The 22,314-nt window shown below is 40.6% G+C and overlaps 1 protein-coding gene across 3 annotated transcripts in view; it reads right to left on the bottom strand.

Annotated features, from left to right (window-relative positions):
- Positions 1-19,387, bottom strand: part of LOC112221026 (gamma-aminobutyric acid receptor subunit alpha-2) — a 62,471-nt gene extending 43,084 nt beyond the window's left edge. For 2 of the 3 annotated variants that reach the window (XM_024383084.1, XM_024383085.1), the window contains exons 1-4: positions 19,098-19,387; positions 18,496-18,580; positions 17,364-17,479; positions 2,647-2,714 (exon numbers count right to left, since the gene is read on the bottom strand). In XM_024383084.1, the coding sequence (XP_024238852.1) occupies positions 2,647-2,714; positions 17,364-17,479; positions 18,496-18,566 (255 nt within the window). In that variant the 5' untranslated portion in view covers positions 18,567-18,580; positions 19,098-19,387. Of the gene's footprint in view, positions 1-2,646; positions 2,715-6,172; positions 6,262-6,444; positions 7,549-17,363; positions 17,480-18,495; positions 18,581-19,097 lie in introns of those variants that run through there. The other variant, XM_024383086.2, reaches the window with a different exon arrangement.
- Positions 19,388-22,314: the final 2,927 nt, after the last annotated feature.

Below are 22,314 nucleotides of genomic sequence, written 5' to 3'. Positions count from 1 at the left end.
CAGTAAATAGGATAAGATGTTTACATGCCACACTATCCTGTCTTAGATCATCATATCCCAGGAATCTAATCCGTCCATCTCCAAATCCTGCCCTCAAGAGGATACCTGGCTTGTTAAGGGCTCCAGGGCAAACGGTATTGGAAGAGGTGTGTGTTTTGGTGTGTTCAAAATCATATGAGCTGGGAAAAAATACAGTATAGGCCTTAGGTGTGAGGTCCAGTATATGACATCTTATGAGACCATATGGGCAATGCAAATGGTTAATTCATCATTCTAACTTTAACCACTAGCAATTTGATGGCAACAACAGATAATGTATTGTGTGCTTTATATCTTTTACATGCAGCTCGTGTAGTCCACTGGACAATATTTTGGAATTCCCTACTATGTTGAGTTATCGTTCATATATCCCAGCTACCGACAACCATGCACAAATCCTTATTGTATAAATGCTAAGCACAAATGTTAATAAATAGGAATACAGTTAGTCTCCCTAGGATTTTAAGTCGTGGCTGCATCAAGATCATCGTACACATCTTATATTATTGCTCCTTGCCATGATATGGGACACTCGTCTAGTGAATACTTAACAGTTGTCCGTAATGTATATTTTGCTATTCCATTAAATGAGCTTTTGAATTCTGCATTGCATTTCAAACATCATAAATGTTTCATCATTAGCAGCGGAACCATAATGTTCCTTTACAGAATGGCTTGCTCTGAATATTGTCGTTTTAAAGGGTGTGTGTTTTTTCAAAAACAAGCCCGATATAAATTAAGTAGTGAGTTGAATAAAGAGTAGATTTTCAATCATTCATAAGACAAAACTGTCGAAGGAAGAGGGAGATAGAGATCCAATCAAAAACACATATTTTGACCAATGGGTAAAATATGTTACTTGTGTAGATACTCCTCTAAGAAAATCAATGGTCAAAACCCCATGTCTATATCATAATATGTTTAAAAGTTATTGGAGCTTTAGGGTGCCCCAATTTAGGGTGACTAAATCAATGGAGGCCAGAGAGAAAAAGTGGTAAAAATTCAGGAAAATTGCATCGCTGAATTAAGGCTACCTGACATACTCACTTTCCCATTAAATTTGTCATCTTTCCTCTTAAATCCACAAGACATAAAACAATATAGAGGTAAGAAGTATATTGATTTTGAGACATGACATTTTTGTATACGCTTTTCATATGAACTTGAAATTCCTGTTATTATTTCAAAGATTTCTCACAAAAACAAGCATCTGCCTTCACCAAGCTTTTCTATTTTCAAAGCCTTTTACATGTAATAAATTTTGTGTCATGCAAATGTTGCTTTAAGCAATCCGCAGAAACAACTGAAGATGACAACCACAAAATATTAAATCCTCAAAATGTTGTTATGGGAAACCTGCCAACTGGTTAGGTTACGAAATCCGACTTTCTAGATTTAATGTTAATGATATGTTAGAGAAAGACCCAACTGAACGATTCAGAGCATGGATAATCATATTTGTCTGGGTAAATGTATTTTCTAACATAAGGAAGTGAAATTTCATCCCCAAAGTGTATTTTCACCCTAAAATGTGTCAATGTGTTTGTCACGAGGGGACAAAGATGCATGGGGATGAGCTCCAGGAAAGAAAAATTTACGGACAATTCTGCCCTTGAAAAAAAACTAAGAAAACATTAAAAGAAGGGAATGATAGGAGAATCTGAGATATATATATATGTTGCTGTACCAAACGGAGGCCGGACAGTGAAATAGCAGTCAGGATGAAAAAGAGTAGAACATTGTAGCTAAGGTAGAGACACAATGGGAATATAGACCAAATCTTAAGGAGTCAGGGTTACTGGGGCTTTGATGCTTCACTAGAGCCAAGCTAAGCTGCTTGGAACGAACACAAACACCGGTCCCATTCATTTGGCACCAAACTGAAGAAAACATACCGAAACAGGAATGGGCAAACGGAACATGTTTAATAAGAAATGCTCCTTTTCATTTTCAGTTGCAAAACGTTTTGATATGGTGTGCCCCAATGAATACGACCAAGACTAAGTGGTCCAAATAAGTGACAGAAAGGAAAATGGTGCCAAGGTTTTGCAATGAAGTGGTAAACAAAACACCTGGAATGACAAAATCATGATTTGTTTATTCTGTGTTGTTGTGTAGTATTTAAACTAACTGCTCAGTTCCACCAAAGTTCTGTGTAGTACCATATTATCCTGTTGTAAGAATGGTTTAGGCTATTTACTCCCTGTTTCAATTGTAAAACACTACAGAAACTAATCACAAGAACCAATTTGGTCCTTTACCCTCCTATCTTGTTTATCACAATTTACTTTTCATGGTTATCAGTTGCAGAGACTTCTGAATAGTGGTACAATGATTCAGATAAAACTGATTTCCCCTACATACAGATACGCTATTTTAAATGTAAAAGTTTCTCATAGCTGGAAAATAATCCGGCAGCAACAGGAAATGTTGCTATGTGGATTATAATTAATGAAGATTTTTGTTAAGTGGAAATTAAACTTTAGAAGCCTTTTTAAATCTCGAACACATTACAAGTTTACTTTCTATGATGAATGTGTAACCAGGCCAGCCCAGCACAGCTCAGTTTGGGAACAAGGTACTCGTAAGATTAGAATGTGGTCTCACCATGTCTGTATCTGAAACTGGGCCAAAGCTGGTGACGTAGACATTGGTATTCACCTCTGTTATACGATCTGAAAAACATAAAAGATAATTAATATAGAGCAAACAAAGGCTGAAAAAAATACTATTATTACAGATCTAAGAAGGACTGTAGCTCATCTTTTGAGTGGTATTTCCCTGCTGTGCAATAAAATATCACTTAGACTTTTACTCCTAACAACACCATCCTATCAGGTCTGCCTGTAACACCACCCTATCAGGCCTGCCTGTAACACCATCCAATCAGGCCTGCCTGTAACACCATCCAATCAGGCCTGCCTGTAACACCATCCAATCAGGCCTGCCTGTAACACCATCCAATCAGGCCTGCCTGTAACACCATCCAATCAGGCCTGCCTGTAACACCATCCAATCAGGCCTGCATGTAACACCATCCAATCAGGCCTGCCTGTAACACCATCCAATCAGGCCTGCCTGTAACACCATCAATCAGGCCTGCATGTAACACCATCCAATCAGGCCTGCCTGTAACACCATCCAATCAGGCCTGCCTGTAACACCATCCAATCAGGCCTGCCTGTAACACCATCCAATCAGGCCTGCCTGTAACACCATCCAATCAGGCCTGCCTGTAACACCATCCAATCAGGCCTGCCTGTAACACCATCCAATCAGGCCTGCCTGTAACACCATCCTATCAGGCCTGCCTGTAACACCATCCTATCAGGCCTTCTTTATTCAGAGTGAGTGAAAACAGTACACACATTTTTCTCTCTCTCCTGAGTTCTTCTTTCATTAAGTTAATCTCTAACATGCTTGGGTAATTTCTTTAAAAAGCTTTCAGACTTTACGACTATGTTATCCACTCTGTGCTGCACACACACACACAGTATCTCACACACACATAGTAACTCAGACAGACAGTAACTCACGTGTATTCTAAAGAGCTTCTCATTGGCCTAAAAATAACGTGAGTGCTGTCTAGGCGAGGCAAAACAGGCCAAGTGCGCTCACCACTCCCTGTTCACTGCGTCTGCTGACAAAATGCATCCAGACATGTAATGGATATGCTTAGTTATTTATGAAGTAGTGCATATTGAGAGGAAAAGGCGGATCGGTGGGTAATGTGTGCAATAAATGTAGCAATACATACACTGGATTGCATTATAAAGTAGGTGTTTACATGTGTAAACCAGACACGCGCAGACCCACAATAGATGAATAAATACATCAGAGGAGTAGAAATATGAAATATGACACCAGTGACAGTGACCCCGATGTACCCCATCTTAATGCACTGTTTTAATGTGAAGCCTTTACAATGCGGTGATACCATGTTTATCCTGTGGATAGAGATCCTATAATACACTGCTCTATGATTCTATGGTCATACCTACAGTCAAGAACTCCATAGAACCAGATCATCACCCATAACAGTGGACACAACAGCAGACGTGCTGCGTGTTCATATTCGATGGAACATTAAACCAAATCGTGAAAAAACAAAACAATTACAGTGTTACGTACAAATGATGCATAGCCCAAGTACAAAGGAGCGTCCCTTGGGGACAAATCACTTTATTACATAGAAAAGAATCCAGAGTGCATTTGAATCCTGAAGATGTGAGGCCACTTTATTTATCGTACCATGTAGTGCAGGTTCACTTCTTCAGCTCAGACGGACCAAAGCGAGTGGTTTAGTCATGTTTACTTATAGCTTGTCATTTATGTGATTTAGAGCTGTCAATTGTCTAACTAAACAACAATAGTAAACACCCAAACTGAAGATGCGTGCACAATTTATAGTTGAATACAAAAATAGCATCTAAAGTGAAATATTGTTCTTTCAATTAATGTAAAACAGGGTTGAATTAAGAGAAAATGGTTGACAATCATACCAAACCTTCTTTAACTCTATATTAAGGACAACTAAATGAACTAGGAAGCATGTATATGTGACCTGCCCGGAATGTACACTTTAGATATCCTCCAATATAGTTGCTCTGAATGACATGAATAGTTCCACAATACTGTGTTGACAGAGGATACAAATCATTAGTTAGGAGTGTCAGGAATTCAGGCGATTCCCTAGGTGCATATGTGAGGGGGTGGGGTTGTGTGCTCCTGACCCTCGTACGGACCAGTGAGCAGCTAGCCCTGGTTAAATAATCAGACTGGAAACCCAGAGGATTAAAGGGGCAGGTTTGCAGGCTATTCTGCTGCTGGATTGGGTAGTCTTCAACAACAGCTCACCCACACAGCTTCTGTTTTAGCGATTAGTAGTGACATTATTTCGGCTAGTGGTTACGATACATTTAAAGCAAACCTGGACACAAAGCAAAGAGAACTCTTGGAGAAATTATGTGGGGAAAATGTAATGCACTTTCTAAAGAAAGGCAGACACTATTAATCTGCATCATGAAAATCTTCAATTATTTATTCCTTTCGAATACAAGTTAAATGACTCTCTGGCATCCAACGTCTGTCAAACAGATGGCAAAACAAATGCAGCTTAGGCATCAATTCATATTTTCTTCATAAGCCACTCAATTTTGGGTTACAGAAGTCTACGGATGATTCCGTACCTCTAGGCATGAAGACATTTTTCCCCATAGAGAAAGTATGTCAGTGCTACTGTACCACATACTGCCATCCAGGCCTTTCCCCGACACCAAAGACTATCACCATATGGCTGATGCTGTTCTGGGCTAATGGCCCCTTGAATATCTGTTTAAATGTAAAATGACACCAGATCCTGTGGGAGGCCCAGTCTAATTTCACTTAGAAAAATCATTTAATGAATTGTTGTAGTAGCGGTAATAGTAGTATTAGCGGTAGTAGTAATAGTAGTAGTAGTATTAGCAGTAGTAGTATTAGCAGTAGCAACTCACAAGACACTACACTTCAAGCAATAACTACAGTATTTGGCCCTACAATTCCACTTCTTCTCAATGCTTCTAAATATAACATTTGATCGTAATTGTTTTTCTTTTCTTTCTCCAGGTCAGTTGCCACTAATCCACCCCATTGATTCATCATGTTCTGTGTTGTTTAACATCACACCTAGAGACTCATTCACCTTCAGCTCAAACTTCCTCTAGAAGGCAGCATGATCATTATGTGAAGGTTTCTGCAGACAGTGTTTGGCATTATGAGCTTGTTAAAGGCTAGAACACACACACACACACACACACACACACACACACACACACACACACACACACAGTTACGAACACCTCTCGGAGGAGGGAACGCAACACCCTGCTACACTCAACTCCCCGTGGAGTGAAAGAGGTATGTGACTGTAGGTGTGGGTAAGGATGACTGAGCCAGATCATTTTACCATTAACAGGGAATTTATTCCTTCACATGGTAATTTTGGGAAAAAGGGTCTGGATGAAACCAAAGCAAAGAAAGTGAAAGTTAAAGAGCCCCTCTACTATATTACCTACCTACCCACTACTTATCTATTCTTAACACCACATGGCGTGCTAACCAAAATACAGGGGGTGATCCGCCCAGGTCTTACCTAGTGTGCATAGACAAAGTACATACTATGGGTATGTATACACGCAGTCCTCTTGCCTAAGCACTCCCAAGGTGTCTTCCCCGTCCCCCCTGGGAACAAAAAATAATTACTAACGTAAGTAATCCATTTAAATAATCAAAACACAGTCCTTGTGACAAAAACATACCTCAGCAGGACTGGTTACAAAATACTTTACAAAAACCTATCTGAGCAAAAACCAACACAAGACATCAAAGAAGCTCTATTTGAGCAACAACCAACACAGGACATACCAAGAAGCTCCCCCTCCTAACAAAGGAACACTGGCTTGTAAAAATGCAGAAGGAGTCTGTAATTGAAGACAGCTGTATCCTTTGATGAGAGGGCGGGGTCAGAGCTCCAATTATCGATGGGGTCGACCAATCAGCTGCTTTGGGCTTCAGGAAGCCATCCTGAAACACATACATACAAACAAACCCACAACACAGAAACTGGGGAACGTAACGTCTAGCTAGCCACTAGCCCCATATATAGTTAATTACATGGAACGAGCCGGTGGTGGTCAACAATGAGATGTCTGATACATCAACCAATGTCCATGATGACGCCTGAGGGCCGGTGTTCCATCACACAACACCTCCCCATCAGAACGTGTTCCCCTTAAAGATCTTAGATTGGCACAGTGAAATTTTGGAGCTAAACTGTGAAAGTATGAACCCTTTGTGGTCAATTTTATTTATGAACAAATGACACAAAGAAAAACATGGATGTCGCAGTAGAGTCTTTAAAGACAATATCACCACAGCTATTCAGGTTACTAGTACTGTATCTCTGTTGACAGTAGCATGGTGTCAGGTTACTAGTACTGTATCTCTGTTGACAGTAGCATGTATCAGGTTACTAGTACTGTATCTCTGTTGACACTAGCATGGTATCAGGTTACTAGTACTGTATCTCTGTTGACACTAGCATGGTATCAGGTTACTAATATCTCTGACACTAGCAAGGTATCAGGTTACTAGTACTGTATCTCTGTTGACACGAGCATGGTATCAGGTTACTAGTACTGTATCTCTGTTGACACTAGCATGGTATCAGGTCATTTTGTCAACTCACCACCATAAGAGTTGTCCAGTACAATGTCCAGTATTTCTGTGTTAATATTTCTGAACATATGGATTCTTTAGACATTCAGAATAGTGAAAAAATGCATACTGAGGGAAAATAGAGACACTCTACCAATGATTACTAACCCAAACACAGTGGGGGAAAAATTAGCTTTCTAATCCATCAGAGAAGGGCTCAGGATTTATAAAATTATGATAATACAGTGCCTTCGGAAAGTATTCAGACCCCTTGCCTGCTTCCATAGTTTGTTACGTTACAGCCTCATTCTAAAATTTATTTTAAAAAACCCTCATCAATCTAAACACAATACTCTATAATGACAAAGTGAAAACTTTGAATTTTGCAAATGTATTAAAAACCTTATTCAGATAAGTATTCAGACCCTTTGCTATGAGACTTGACATTTAGATCAGGTGCATCCTTTTTCCATTGATCATCCTTGAGATGTTTCTACAACTTGATTGGAGTCCATCTGTGGTAAATTAAATTGATTTGGCCATGATTTGGAAAGGCACATACCTGTCTATATAAGGTCCCACAGTTGACAGTGGATATCAGAGCAAAGACCAGGCCATAAGATGGAAGGAATTGTCTGTAGAGCTACGAGACAGGATTGTGTTGAGGCACACATCTGGAGAAGGGTTCCAAAACATGTCTGCAGCATCGAAGGTCCCCAAGAACACAGTGGCCTCCATCATTCTTAAATGGAAGTATGGAATCACCGAGACATTTACTAGAGCTGGCCTCCTGGCCAAACTGAGCAATCGGGGGAGAAGGGCCTTGGTGAGGGAGGTGACCAAGAACCCAATGGTCACTCTGATAGAGAGCAAAGTACAGAGCAATGTACAGAGAGATCCTTAATGAAAACCTGCGCCAAAGCACTCAGGGCCTCAGACTGGGGCAAAGGTTCACCTTCCAACAGGACGATGATCCTAAGCACACAGCCAAGACAATGCACAAGTAGCTCCGGGACAAGTCTCAATGTCCTTGAGTGGTCCAGCCAGAGCCTGGACTTGAACCCGACCAAACATCTCTGGAGAGACCTGAAAATATCTGTGCAGCGTCGCTTCCATTCCAACCTGACAGAGTTTGAGAGGACCTGCAGAGAGAAATGCGAGAAGCTCCCCAAATATAGGTGTGTCAAACTTGTAGCGTCATACCCAAGAAGATTCGAGTCTGTAATCACTGCCAAAGGTGCATCAAAGTACTGAGTAAAGGGTTTGAATACTTATGTAAATCTAATATTTCAGTTTTTTTATTTGTATAGATTTGCAAAAAATTCTAAAAAAACAGTTTTTGCTTTGTCATTATGGGTTATTGTGTGTAGATTGATAATGGGAAAAAATGATTTAATACATTTTAGAATAAGGCTGGAAAATGTGGAAAAAGTCAAGGGGCCTGAATACTTTCCGAATGCACTGAATAATAATAATAATTTCAATGTGTTCTGATTTAATCTCTTCAGTTTTTGTTGGAAAGAAAATGACTAACACTGAAGAGAAAAAAATATAAAATCAGGATTTTTCTTTGTTGGTCTCTTTGGAGATAAATAGCTAGCTAAGTCAGCCATTCAACTGTATTAGGGCAACATTTTGGAGTGACAGTGGAATCAAGCGGTCACATTTTGACTTAATGAGTGGGACCGTTTTTACAGAAATGTATGGAAACTTCTACCTTCTTCAAGGCCAACAGGTCACTGCGCAATAGCGAGCAGTAGTTTTCCCACAGTCTAGCTAGCTAGCTTTTGTTATTGGCTAGTTTGCAGCAGGTGTTATCAAAGAGGATGTTGTTGCTAATTTGTTAGCTTCTCACTTTTCAAGAATACATTTCAAAAATAAGTTATTTTTAAATTATCATTATCTGGTGAGTGGAACTGTGTTTGTTTTTTTGCAGTGCGCTTGCTATTGTTAGCCATCTCTTTTAAAATAGCTTGTGTGTGAAACAATGCTGCATTTAAATTGGAACTGACAATATATTAGCAACATGAAATCTTAAAATCTGTATACATTTATATCCCCCCAGGAAGAATATGCAACCAAAAATAACCGACCTCTTAGATATGGTCATTTTTACGTGTTCATAAATTCTTACTGTATACTAAGGCATTTGTGAAATTCTATTGCAATATAGAATGGGAAAGTTGGCGTGCGTTTGGACAATTAATAGACACTGGTGTAAATATAACCAAATAAAAACATCTGTCTTGTCTAAGACAGGAGTCCACCAGACTGGTGCACTATAGTCAATCAGAGCTACAGTAGGCCTTTATACAAACAAGCCATTTGCCACACGGGCCTGCCATCATTCACTTTGAACTAGACTGGCAATCGCAACAGCGCAAATTTAGATCATTAGAGCGCATTCACCAAAAGCCACAAAATACACCTGAATGGATTTCTGTGAATGTGTAAACACCACGGGAGTCTTCTTACATTTGGGAACTTTACAGTTCTATTGATCAAACAATTATGAAGAGGTAGTCTCTCTCCCTCAGTTAGGTATATCAACAACAACTAACATTAATGCTACCCAAAGCAAGATGAGCTAAAATCGAACAAAGGAACATTACATAAACCCTCAAACTTTTTCAACTAGTTGGCCGTCAACATTGCACTGATAGACAATGGGGAATTGTAGCCCCCTTGTCCTTCTGCAGCTTGCCTGCCAATGCATGCTTGTCCAAACCAAGCACCCTAACTAACTGGCTAAAATTAGCTAGCTTGTTGGCTTGCTACTTCCAGACCCAAATGAGAAAACACCCACTCTGACCATTCTACTTGGCGTAGCAGAGCTGGTTAGGCTGTCTACATGTCATCTAGAGTGTTCTTGACTAACTATGACTTTTTTTGCAGGTGTTGCGAGTTCGTAAATTCATCAGTTGTTCTGCGCTCTGGCACACTGAGACGAGAGTGCTCTGAAATCAGAGTAACGTTAGATAGCCAGAGTAAATTTGCAAACACAAGAGATATGATATGAAAACAGTCATTCAAGTGTTTGTTAGCTACCCAAATGACACCTGCATCTCTAGCTGTGTATAGCCACCAAAAAATGATATGAGGGGTGTCTTGTTTTGTACAAAATAATGAAATAAAGTACTACAGGATAATTCTTAACGTAGCTCTTTATTAGCTAGCTATAACTGGCATGTTCACGTATCGCCAACCAGGATCAAACTGACCATGACCTAACCATTTGGGTGGTCTTAACCAATCATAGCATAGTATGATATGGCGGTAAAATGCATCCAATTACAATTCAGTAGGTTTATACATGAATATTACATCCCCCTTCTTTTAAAACAAAAGAAAAATGTTTACATATTCTAAGGGTTTCTTTTGAAAACATGCTCTGTAGGTGGACTCAAGGTAGGTACCTATTTATATTGCCTACTACACCAATTGAATCAACATAGACTGAAACAATAATCCAACATACTGTTACTTTTCAAACAAGGGATTCTCAGCAACTCAGCTTTCACTGTAGAAATAACATCTTAACATTTCAAACAAATACAATACCAAAGCATTTCATGATGCTGAGCATGCTTCTGTGTCAGTCAACAGTTCTTGTGGTGTTGCAGGTAAGTATGGTGTATGTTGTGCTGTGTGTGTGTGTTTAGTCCATCACGTTCTCTTTCAGGGGAACAGTTCATCTCATCAGTATGTTGTTCTTTTGTGTTCAGTAGGTGACGATGATTGCGGCGGTATATATGAACGTTGTATATGAACGTTCAGTGTCAGCTGGCTGGATGACGACTGCTGGCTTCCAGAGGCCATGCTCCTGGATTCTAACTGACTCTCCGTCGATCAGTGGTGGCAGTGGTCTAGCTGACCTGTCGTAGTATCGCTTTTGTTGTTGTCTCTGTGCACATTTTTCATGCATTTCCTTGTAGCTGACGACCTCAGGTTGCAGCTGATGGTTGGTGCGGGGAAATATTGAGCGAAGTGTGCGGCTCATCAACAGCTGGGCTGGTGATTTTAAGTTGTCAACATGAGTGTTGCAGTATTCAAGGAGACTGAGGTAGGGGTCTCTCTTGTCTGCTTTTGCTTTATCCATGAGTGATTTAGCAATCCGCACAGATTTTTCAGCAAGGCCATAACTTTGAGGGTAATGCGGGCTTGTGGTGACATGTGTGAACTCCCATGCTTTTGTGAAGGATTCAAAGTCATTTGATTTGTAACAGGGCCCATTGTCAGATTTTCAAGTCTCTACAATGCCATGCCTGGCAAAGGCTTCTTTCAGCTTGTGTATCACAGCTGCAGATGTGGTGCTGGGAAGCTTGTCGAGTTCAAAGTATCTGCTGTAGTAGTCCACTGTTACGATGTAGTCCTCGTTGTTCCAGGTGAACAGATCGGTTGCCACGACCTGCCAGGGTCGGTCTGGGATACAGCGAGGTAACATTGGCTCTTTGGTGTTTGAGGGGTGTCGTTCAAGACAGGTGGCGCATTTACCAACAATGTCCTCTATTTGTTTGCACATTCCGGGCCAAAACAAAATGTCCCGTGCTTTCTGTTTGCACTTTTCCATGCCCATGTGTCCAGCATGGATCTTTGTCAAAATCTCTTCTCTGAGACTGGTAGGAATAATGATTTTCTCTCATTTGAAAATTATTCTGTTGATCTGTGATAGTTCATCACGATGGTTCCAGAATTCTGAGACGCTCTGAGGGCATTTTCTCCTCTCCTCAGGCTATCCATCCTGTATGACTTTCCTCAGCAGTGTGAGTTGTGAGTCCTTTTCTGGTTCTGCTTGGATCTCCTTCAGTTTTGTGTCACTAACTGGTAAGTTGCTGTACACAGTGTGCACTTGGATGTCCATGCCTTCACTGAGGCTGCTGTCCTTATAGGTAAGAAACTTCCTGGAGAGTGTGTCTGCGACAGGGATGTCTTTGCCTGGACGGTGAGTGATTGTGAAGTCCTATTTTTGTAGTTGAAGGATCATTCTCTGTAGCCTTGGCGGAGCTGCGGCTAGTGGTTTCCTCATAATTGACTCAAGGGGCTTGTGGTCGGATTCCACAATGACTTGTTGTCCATATATGTACTGATGGAAAGGTTTACATCCAAACAGAATGTCATAGAGCTCCTTTTCGATTTGAGCGTAGTTTATTTCACAGTCTGTGAGAGATTTGGAGGCATAGCCAATGGGCTTTCCTTCTTACAGTAGCACTGCACCTAGTCCATACTTCGACGCGTCCACTTGGAGTCTGAGCTCTTTGTCGGGGTCGTTGTAGGGAAGGATTGGTCCTAGTTCTCTCGTGATCAAGTCTTTCACATTCTGGAAAGCAATGCTGTGTTGCTTGTCCCAGAGAAACTCACTGGACTGCTTTAGCAGTTGACGCAGGGGTGCATTAGCATTGGAGAGGCTGGGTGCGAACTTGACTAAGTAGTTGACCATGCCAAGCACTGTTTTCAGCTCTGCACAGTTCTTTGGTGGCTCCATTTCTTTTATGGCTGAGATCTTCTGTGGATCTGGCTCGATTCCAGTCGCTGTGAGAAGATGTCCGAAGTAGCTGACCTCTGTAGCGCCGACTGTGCTCTTCTCGGGGTTGAGCCGGACTCCTCTCTCGCAGGACCTTTGCAGCATCGCGCGGAGGTTTCATTCGTGCTCCTCTTTGGTTCAACCATAGACAAGGATGTCATCCACAATGGCCACAACTCCGTTGAGGCCTACGTACACTTCGTCGATCTTTCGCTGAAACTCGTCTTGGGCTGAGATAATCCCAAAAAGCAGGCGACGGAACCTGTAGTGTCCAAACGGTGTGTTGAATGTTGTGAGCTTAGATGACTCTTCTGTGAGCTTGATAGCCGGTTCTGTAACAGTCAGTTCTGTAATTCAGTATGTTTACACATATGAATATTACAAGGGGAAAAAGCCAGTCACTCACCCACTACTCCAATGGCATGACATCCTCATAGCAGCTAGCTAGCTAAAGTTAGGCTCTGTGTTTTTAGCTTGCTACATAAATAGATACGCTAACCTATTAGCCACGTTATGTCTGACTTGTGACCATCGCCCTTGCTAGTTTGATTGTATTGCCATTCCCAGCCTTAGTTACATTCGTCCGTTTTTGCCCAAAATATTGAGTCATTGAATCTGAACAAGTGCATCCTGAATGGAGGCAGCAAACAATGTACCTGGCCACCTGTGATTTACAACCTGATAGAAATATTTTTTGGACTACCCATAAATGGATTGGTGAATTATATTAATCATTCATTGAACTGCATCCATCTATTCTGCCAACAATGCCTTAGTGTATGTTATGTATGTATTAACCTATTTTTAAAACCGCTTTTAAACTTGGTTTTGTAGCATAAACTGGGAATTGTATATTTTTTAAATGATATTATGATTGTCTGTTTGTTTCATATCTGCAAAGCAGTTAAAACGCTGTCAGTTCTACTTTAAACTAGGTCACCGGTTACTCTGTGTGCTAAACGTGAAATGTTTTTTGCAATTAAGTAATAGTTGTAAATGTCAGTTGGGATATGCTTAATGGTTGTGTTTTTGTATTATTATGATTGGGACCTACTGGCTTATTATGTCCAAGTTTAAGGACTGCTCATCTTTAACATCATGCTGTGTGTGACTGCTGTCTTTCCATTGGTCCTACGCAGTGGTGTAGTGGTGCCAGGAAAAGTGGTTAAACTCTAATTTTGCCCAAAAGTTCCCAAAAGGCCTGCCTAGTGTTAAAAATCCTATATTTTCCTATGTTTTTTATGAGTTTTGCTATAGATTTGTCTGATTTTCACTCTCAAAATCAACTTCTTTTAATAGAAAAAAAAATACAAAAATGTGATGGTCTAAGTCCACAACAATGCTTAAACCACGTCAATCTAATTGGTTGGGCCTATCAGGGCCTGGCTCCCCAGTGGGTGGGCCTCTTGTCCACCCAGGCCCATCGATGTCTATGCCCCTGATGAAAAAAGCAAATTATGACAATTGCGCATCATAAATAACCTACTAACCAACACTTCGGACTAAACTTTTTCAATGCCTGATTTGCATACCCATTGTTGCCTTAGTTAGCATTTACTGTTAGATATCATAAATTGAAACGTCTTTCCTACCCTACCGGCTACCGATGTCATTCTGTGAGCTGCTCCATGCCAAAACCAGTTGAGAACTGCACGCTCTTGCTGCCTGCAGATTATATTCCGTTGAAACTAGGCTGTGTGCATGCAAATATATTTCACGTGCTTTGCGATTGTATAGGCTACTTTGGCCACGATTTCTCTATCGCACAACATAATTGATACAGTTGAAGTCGGAAGTTTACATACACCTTAGCCAAATACATTTAAACTCAGTTATTCACAATTCCTGACATTTAATCCAAGTAAAAATTCCCTGTTTTAGGTCAGTTAGGATCAACACTTCATTTTAAGAATGTGAAATGTCAAAATAATAGTAGAGAGGATGATTTATTTCATCACATTCCCAGTGGGTCAGAAGTTTACATACACTCAGTTAGTATTTGGCAGGATTGCCTTTAAATTGTTAAACTTGGGTCAAAAGTTTAGGGTAGCCTTCCACAAGCTTCCCACAATAAGTTGGGTGAATTTTGACTCATTCCTCCTGACAGAGAGGGTGTAACTGAGTCAGGTTTGTAGGTGTCCTTTCACGCACACGCTTTTTCAGTTCTGCCCACAAATTGAGGTCAGGGGTTTGTGATGGCCACTCCAATACCTTGACTTTGTTATCCTTAAGCCATTTTGCCACAACTTTGGAAGTCTGCTTGGGGTCATTGTCCATTTGGAAGACCCATTTGTGACCAAGCTTTAACTTCCTGACTGATGTCTTGAGATGTTGCTTCAATATATCCACATAATTTTCCTCCCTCATGATGCCATCTATTTTGTGAAGTGCACCAGTCCCTCCTGCAGCAAAGCACCCCCACAACATGATGCTGCCACCCCGTGCTTCACAGTTGGAATGGTGTTCTTCGGCTTGCAAGCTTCCCCTTTTTCCTCCAAACATAACGATGGTCATTATGGCCAAACAGTTCTATTTTTGTTTCATCAGACCAGAGGACATTTCTCCAAAAAGTACGATATTTTTCCCCATTTGCAGTTGCAAACTGTAGCCTGGCTTTTTTTTAATGGGGGTTTTGGAGCAGTGGCTTCTTCCTTGCTGAGCGACTTTTCAGGTTATGTCGATATAGGACTCGTTTTACTGTGGATATAAATACTTTTGTACCTGTTTCCTTCAGCATCTTCACAAGGTCATTTGCTGTTGTTCTGGGATTGATTGCACTTTTCGCACCAAAGTACGTTCATCTCTAGGAGACAGAACGCTCCACTACACTGATACCCATCAATAGGTATTAAGAAGCGAGTATAAAAATGCCCACTGAAAAAAATGTGGGTATACAGTTTATGCCTGCTTTTACCCTCCACTACACCATTGGCCCTTTGTGTTGGAGAAAAAGTGCACCCTCCTACAAGCTGGTATTACGGTTGCTGTCCTTTCAGAATCACGAACCTGTCACACACTGAAGGCCTGTAGTTCGCCTCATCGCAAACATGGCTCTAATAGATATAAAGGCTGTTAAGATATAGATTTTTCAGTAAAGGACTGTATACATTTGGCCTGGTGAAGTGGTTTAATGCACTGACTGGATGGAAGCTGATAATTATGAGTTTTTTGCTCCGCTGGTCTCACGATGAAATTACAAGTCCTCACTGTTGACACTAGCATGGTATCAGGTTACTAGTACTGTATCTCTGTTGACAGTAGCATGTATCAGGCTACTAGTATCTCCGTTGACACTAGCCTGATTATGATGTCTGATATTGGTGATACAGTAGCTGTGTGCTGGGCCGGGGTCCAATGTCAAAGTGCACAGGTCAACGTTTACTGAGGAGGAGGACCGAAAGCAACAAGGGTTAAGACATACTAGAGCAAAAAGGATGGGCAGGTGATTACCTCCTTTCACATAGGAGAACAGAACTGACAAAACAATATGGAGCTGATATACTGTTAAATCAACGGCCATTCATTCTTCTATTTCCAGGCATAATCGTAATCACAGATTGATGGAGTGGACTGCACTGATCTGTCCTTTATAAAACATGTATTTGTGTCTAGTGTAGATCCCTAACTAGACCATCATGCCACCACACAGAGCGGGTATTCCCAGGTGGCCAATGGGCTAGTGCAGCAAATAGCCCATCTGAAAAGACGCCAAACAACATCTTGATCGTGTGGATTGAAAGCAGCTGTAACAGGACAGGGCAGTTTCCTAATAAATTGTTAAGGGGACTCTTCTATGTGGTGGTGAAGGGCAGCTGAGTGTCGATGCTGTTTCCTCTGGGGAAACGTTGAAACGCCTCCTGCTGCCGAGACAACACTACTTTCAGCAAACAGGCAGGAGGGTAATCAAATAGTAATCTTCCCTTTATAGTGCTCTACTTATGACTAGGGCCTATAGGGCTTGGGTCAAAAGTAGGGCATTGTGTAGAGAAAAGGATACCATTTAGGACACAGATTTGTACTGAGGATTTGGGATAACAAGCCCACTGATGACCAATATGTTCATGCGCAGCACCATTAAATGTAATGAGAAAATATTAGCTTATTTTTATGACAATCACTTTGTTGTCATGGGGGAAACATTGTCTGAACTGCATTTTGCTTCTCCACACAAATGTATGCTGGGAACACAGCTACACTCTACATGATTTATGATCACACTATTTCACACATTACAAGACAAGTAGACGCATCGCTGGCACTATTTCTTCTGCATGCTGACGGAAATACTGTGAGGAATACTGCCACTAAACCTGACAGGAAAATGAATCAAATGAAGCCAAGAAAGTTAAAGTCATCACAATCTGTGATGTGAATTTATGCCATGTCTTTCTAAAATGTTTGTTCACAAACTGGAACCGTATTCATAGTGTTTCAGAGTAGGAGTGCCGATCTAGGATCAGGTCTCCCCCTGTCCATGTAATGTTATGAATTATGATCTAAAATTATAAACTTATCATAGATCAGCACTCCTACTCTGAGACCCTTTATGAATACAGGCCCTGAGCTTGTTTTGTCATAGTTAATGAAGCCAAGAGATATTCCCTACCCCCAAGGCCGGGTCGAAGACGATTATCATAGCCATCTAGAAGTCTGTCAAGGATCCGTGTGAAGAGAGTGATATTGTTCTTGAAGGCATCTGTTGTAGGATCAGCAATCACTGGCCTGGGAGACAGACAAGTCAGATTGATGAGGATTTTGCATAGTTATTCCGGAGGGAATGAAAGAGGAGATCAAGTCAAAAGGTAAAAGAACACTCCCCCTTTCCCAAGCACCCTCCCAGATGACCCAGTTATGAGCTGAACATTTGTGTGCCATCTGATCTGGGAGCAAAAACACAATTGAATATGCAAATGTCATCAAAGCTGTATATTCATGAATCCAATAATTGGAAGAGGCATAAATTCATTTAATGTGCTCTCATTGCATGTGATCGATGTGGATAATTACTTGGTTAATCAATTGACTGATATATTGGTTCCTTGATTGAATGTATACTAATATCAGTCTACAAGCTATATTCATGAGGGATCTTGATACAGTGACCCTAAGTGCAATGTGCCAAAAATGCTGGAACCATGAGACTTCCTGGTAAATTTGAGAATTACACTACCTTACTAAAATAAGCTGTGTTATAAACTGAGGCTATAGACACAGTATAGGCTGTACACTACATATACTGTATGTTGGCCATACAGTACAAAGGTCCCACTTTACAAAGTGTCCCAACACAAACGTATGCATTCCTATAGTAGTTACATAGGTACAATTGAGAGAACTGAGTAATCTCATGAAATGTCATTCCTTGAGCATTGAAATCAAGTGCTATTTACATATTAGTGACTCACGCTCAATGGCATCTGAAGTGAGCGCTGCTTTTTCAGACTGAGAGTAGCGACTGTACTTTATCGCCACCCACAGGAACATAATCAGAAAATCACCCACTTCATTAATCTCAAAGCCCCCCACGTCGACAAAGCCTGATTGATGTTCACCATGCTAAATACATAGGCTATTCATAGGTTAGGCTACTAAAACATAGTATCCCTACATTCGGTTATTGTAGTGTACAAAACGAAAGGAATTCAATTCCAAAACCCAGATATAGTGGTATACTTTCAGTCTTCCTGTGTAATGTGACAAAACATAATTGATCAAAAAAATATTTTTCAAGGACTTACCTCGTTTGCAAGAGGAGCGTCAGTGTGAGGCAGATGAGTAGACATTGAAAAATGTAGCCTCTATTCCTCATAGCTGCATGTACACCTACACACCAGGGAAGACAATACATAATGGTGCCATAATGGATCAGCTGTTGATTTTGCGTATCTTGTTCTAGGTGTAGGCCTATTTCTACGGGAATATATTCAAATTAACACACAATAAACACAGAATAAATACCTAGATACAGTATTACTGGAAATAATTCATTTGAATGCGCGTAGATATATATATATATTTTTTTACATTTACACCATGTTAACTAGGGAGACTGCAATTAGAATTCATTGACACATAGGCCTAACATGCCTCTGTTGAATAATAATTTCCACTGTCTAACGCTAAACATTTAGCGTTGTTCAAAAGAGCGTCTCCTTCTCAACCACCTTTCTAAAATCCCTTGCTCGTGTGCAGAAATGTTTTAGGGGTATCCCCACTGAGATAAACTCTGCATCATATCTAGGCTAGGCTACTTACGATGTATGAGATCAGCGGAGACACAGACAGGAACTCTCATATCTTTCTCATCACAAAACGACTTTTCATCAGCGAGGAGACTCACCTGGAATGCAGGACGTAGCCTAATTGCAAGCAATTATTCGTACAGAAATTGAGCCATATGTTAAAGTTGAACCCAATGGAACCACTACGATGTGCCGTCTCTCAAGATGGAATGAGCACGCCGCGCGAAAATAACGAGTGATACTTATTATAAATTCAAAGCACCAATAGATCACAGTTATGGCAAATCATGCACTATCTTAATAATTTAATAGCGGATACATGCATAGTCCTTGATGTCACTGGGTCTTGTTCAGCATGTCATATTTTCCAATTCTGCTTCCAATTGAGTTTACCTCGTGACAGGGGAAAGGCACACACGCTCCGCGACTCTCTCGCCCCCCTCTTTCGCTACACACACACACACACACACACACACACACACACACACACACACTAAAGATTGAATACTAACTAAGGTTTTAAACAGATGTAACAATTTTCCAATTCATTCAAAACCTTTAATTAGTTCGCATTAAGGTTGACCAATATTTGCGTATGCATTTAAAATAAATGTTCTTGTTTTATTCTTGTTTAACCCAGTAACTACACAACAAAAATAGCATAATACATATGTAATAACACAAGGGTGTTGCGTATACTGCGTGGCATTTTATTAAATCTTTATTTCTGTGCTAAATGATACACTATGAGATGAGCTGTAACCGCCCTTGGGAGAAAACGGCTTAGGAGGAGAAAGACCTTGTTTCTGCAACAAAAATATATTTAAAAAATATGACAATCTCAAGGAGGTGGAATTTTGATCCTATTCTAATTGAATTTTCCACATATCAGATCCATATTTCAGAGTAAAGAGGAATGTTGATACTTCAAAGAAGAAGAAGGGGGAAAATCAATGTGCTTGGGAACCACCTCCATCTGAACTACACATATTTGCACATGCAAATGATTCATTTATTTCTTGAAATGCATGAATTGCCTCATTCAGTCTATCTGATCTATAATACTATTGGATACATCGATTATGTCTCCAGTTTCTTATTTAAAACTACATTCAAATCAAGAGCAATTGCCATGGTGGCACAGTGATATGTAGGTGGCTAGTGAGTGGGCGCATGAAATCATTTGAATGGCGAGGAAGGAATATGAATGATGAACAACGTAAACATGGTTACCTTGACAAGTTTACAGACAGATTCAATTAGTCATAACTCCTTAGCTGAGAGACATCCCCCCAAAAGACTTATTGTTTCAACAGGGATAACTGGTTGCAGTAAAGGGTAAGGAATAAACACACCACCTCTCAATCAATGAATAAATACACTCATAGAAAAAAAGATGCTATCTAGAACTAAAAAGGGTTCTTGGCCTGTCCCAATAGGAGAACCCTTTCCACAGAGGGTTCTACCTTGAACCAAAAAGGGTTCTGCCTGAAATCAAAAAAGGTTCTCCCAGAACAATTTTGGAACCCCTTTTTTCTAAGATTGTACTTAGCCAAATCTCACAATTCAACATAGGCGTTGGGGGCAAAATAACTTCCATATAAATACATAGTGACATCCCTGTCACTACATTTAATGTCAACAAGCACATGCAATGAGGTAATCTATGTTCCAATGTGTCCATCCATACTGCTATCTAGATTGCACCACACAGTACACACTCTCTCCCTTCCTTACCCTCTGCCCTTTCTCCCCTCCTTACCCTCTGCCCTTTCTCCCCTCCCATCTGCTGAATAGTTTACCGCGCTTTCTCCTTGATGCCGCTACTTTCACCATTCTATCTGTCCTCTCCTTATTCTCCCTGTTGGTTACAGCTACATAGTTTGATGGACTGTTAAAATGGCCAGCAAACATGTGAGATTTGCTTCCGGGTTCCAAGATTAGGTTGTATTACAGCACATGTTCATTTGTGTAGTAATAGTACTGTGTTAAACTATGATATTACAATAACTGAATTAAAACCTTTAAACCTTAGAAATCCATACCCCGCTTTCATCACTAAATCATTCCCCCCCAGCACAGGAGACATTACTGCAGCTCATCACCCTGTTGTCATTCCAGACCAGGAGGCTGCTTTGATTGATCCCATTACTGGACATACTTGGGAGTCTGTGACAGGTAATCAATGGCATCTTCAGTCTCATTGCCATGACCTTTGAGGGTCCCAGTCCCACTGTCCAGTCAAGCCTGGAATGAACTGTGTACACGACCTCCATGGATGAAAGGGAGACCAGTCTGACAGAAAGTATACAGTTTGAGGTCAAGCAAATCTTCAAATTCACTGGAATTTGCTGCACAATGATATATTATCTCAATTTCTGTGCCCCTGGCAAAGAACACTTTATGTAGCCAGAAAAAAAGTGCTGCATCACATTAAGCTCACTGGACTGATGGGTGGATCTCTGGGAAAGATGACTGAGTGACACGACAAGATGATTCATGAAGTTAAAGGAATCTGGATAGGAATTGAAAGTGTGATTGACACGGTTTGGGAATACCTGCCAAAATGTGCCCTCCCTGTCCTGAATGATTTGTTCACAGTGCAGCAGTGGTACTCCTTGTATATACAGTAGCTTCATTCTTGTGTGTTTTATTTCTCATTAAAATATATATATATTATGTTTTATTTATTTATTTTCTATACTTTTCCCCCTACCATCCCTAACCTAATTGTATTAAACTAACGGACAACAATACTTCTACTGCTACTTACAGCAAATTTTCCCTTTAATTAATCTCTGCATCATTGAGGAAGTGCTTGTAAGTAGGCATTTCAATATAACGTCTACACCTCTTGTATATGGCCCATGTAACAAATACAATTTGATTTGTTTTGAACAATACTCCGAGTCAATATTCACATCATAAGAAGGAATTCCTCTCGACCACGCCAACAGGAGTTCGAGGTGGGTAAGATGCATTCGAGGGTTCGAATTCAAACTAGGAAGCAAAATAGAATCCATCGTTCTGTATTGGGGGAAGAGGTTTTAGCAACAACTCTGCTGGACTGTGGTTGACACGGATGATAGTTCAAATGGTATGGGTGGGGATGATGACAGTCATGGACCTGGATGGTCTGGTGAGAAGGAAAAGTTATGTCCCCGCTGTAAGCGCTGCTGACAGCAGTGGCACTTCTAGTGTTGAGAACATGAAGAGGGTGAAGGTAGTGAAAATCAAAAGTAACGATGTGTCAGAGTGGAAAGTTGAAATTGTATTTGATGTGACCACGGGGTCTCAAAGATGTGTCAAGTGTGG

This window comes from Oncorhynchus tshawytscha, linkage group LG21, assembly GCF_018296145.1.
Source record: "Oncorhynchus tshawytscha isolate Ot180627B linkage group LG21, Otsh_v2.0, whole genome shotgun sequence".
Classification (NCBI taxonomy): Eukaryota; Metazoa; Chordata; class Actinopteri; order Salmoniformes; family Salmonidae; genus Oncorhynchus; species Oncorhynchus tshawytscha.
The sequence above is the reverse complement of the archived record's forward strand: the minus strand, read 5'-3'. Positions and strand labels throughout refer to the sequence as shown.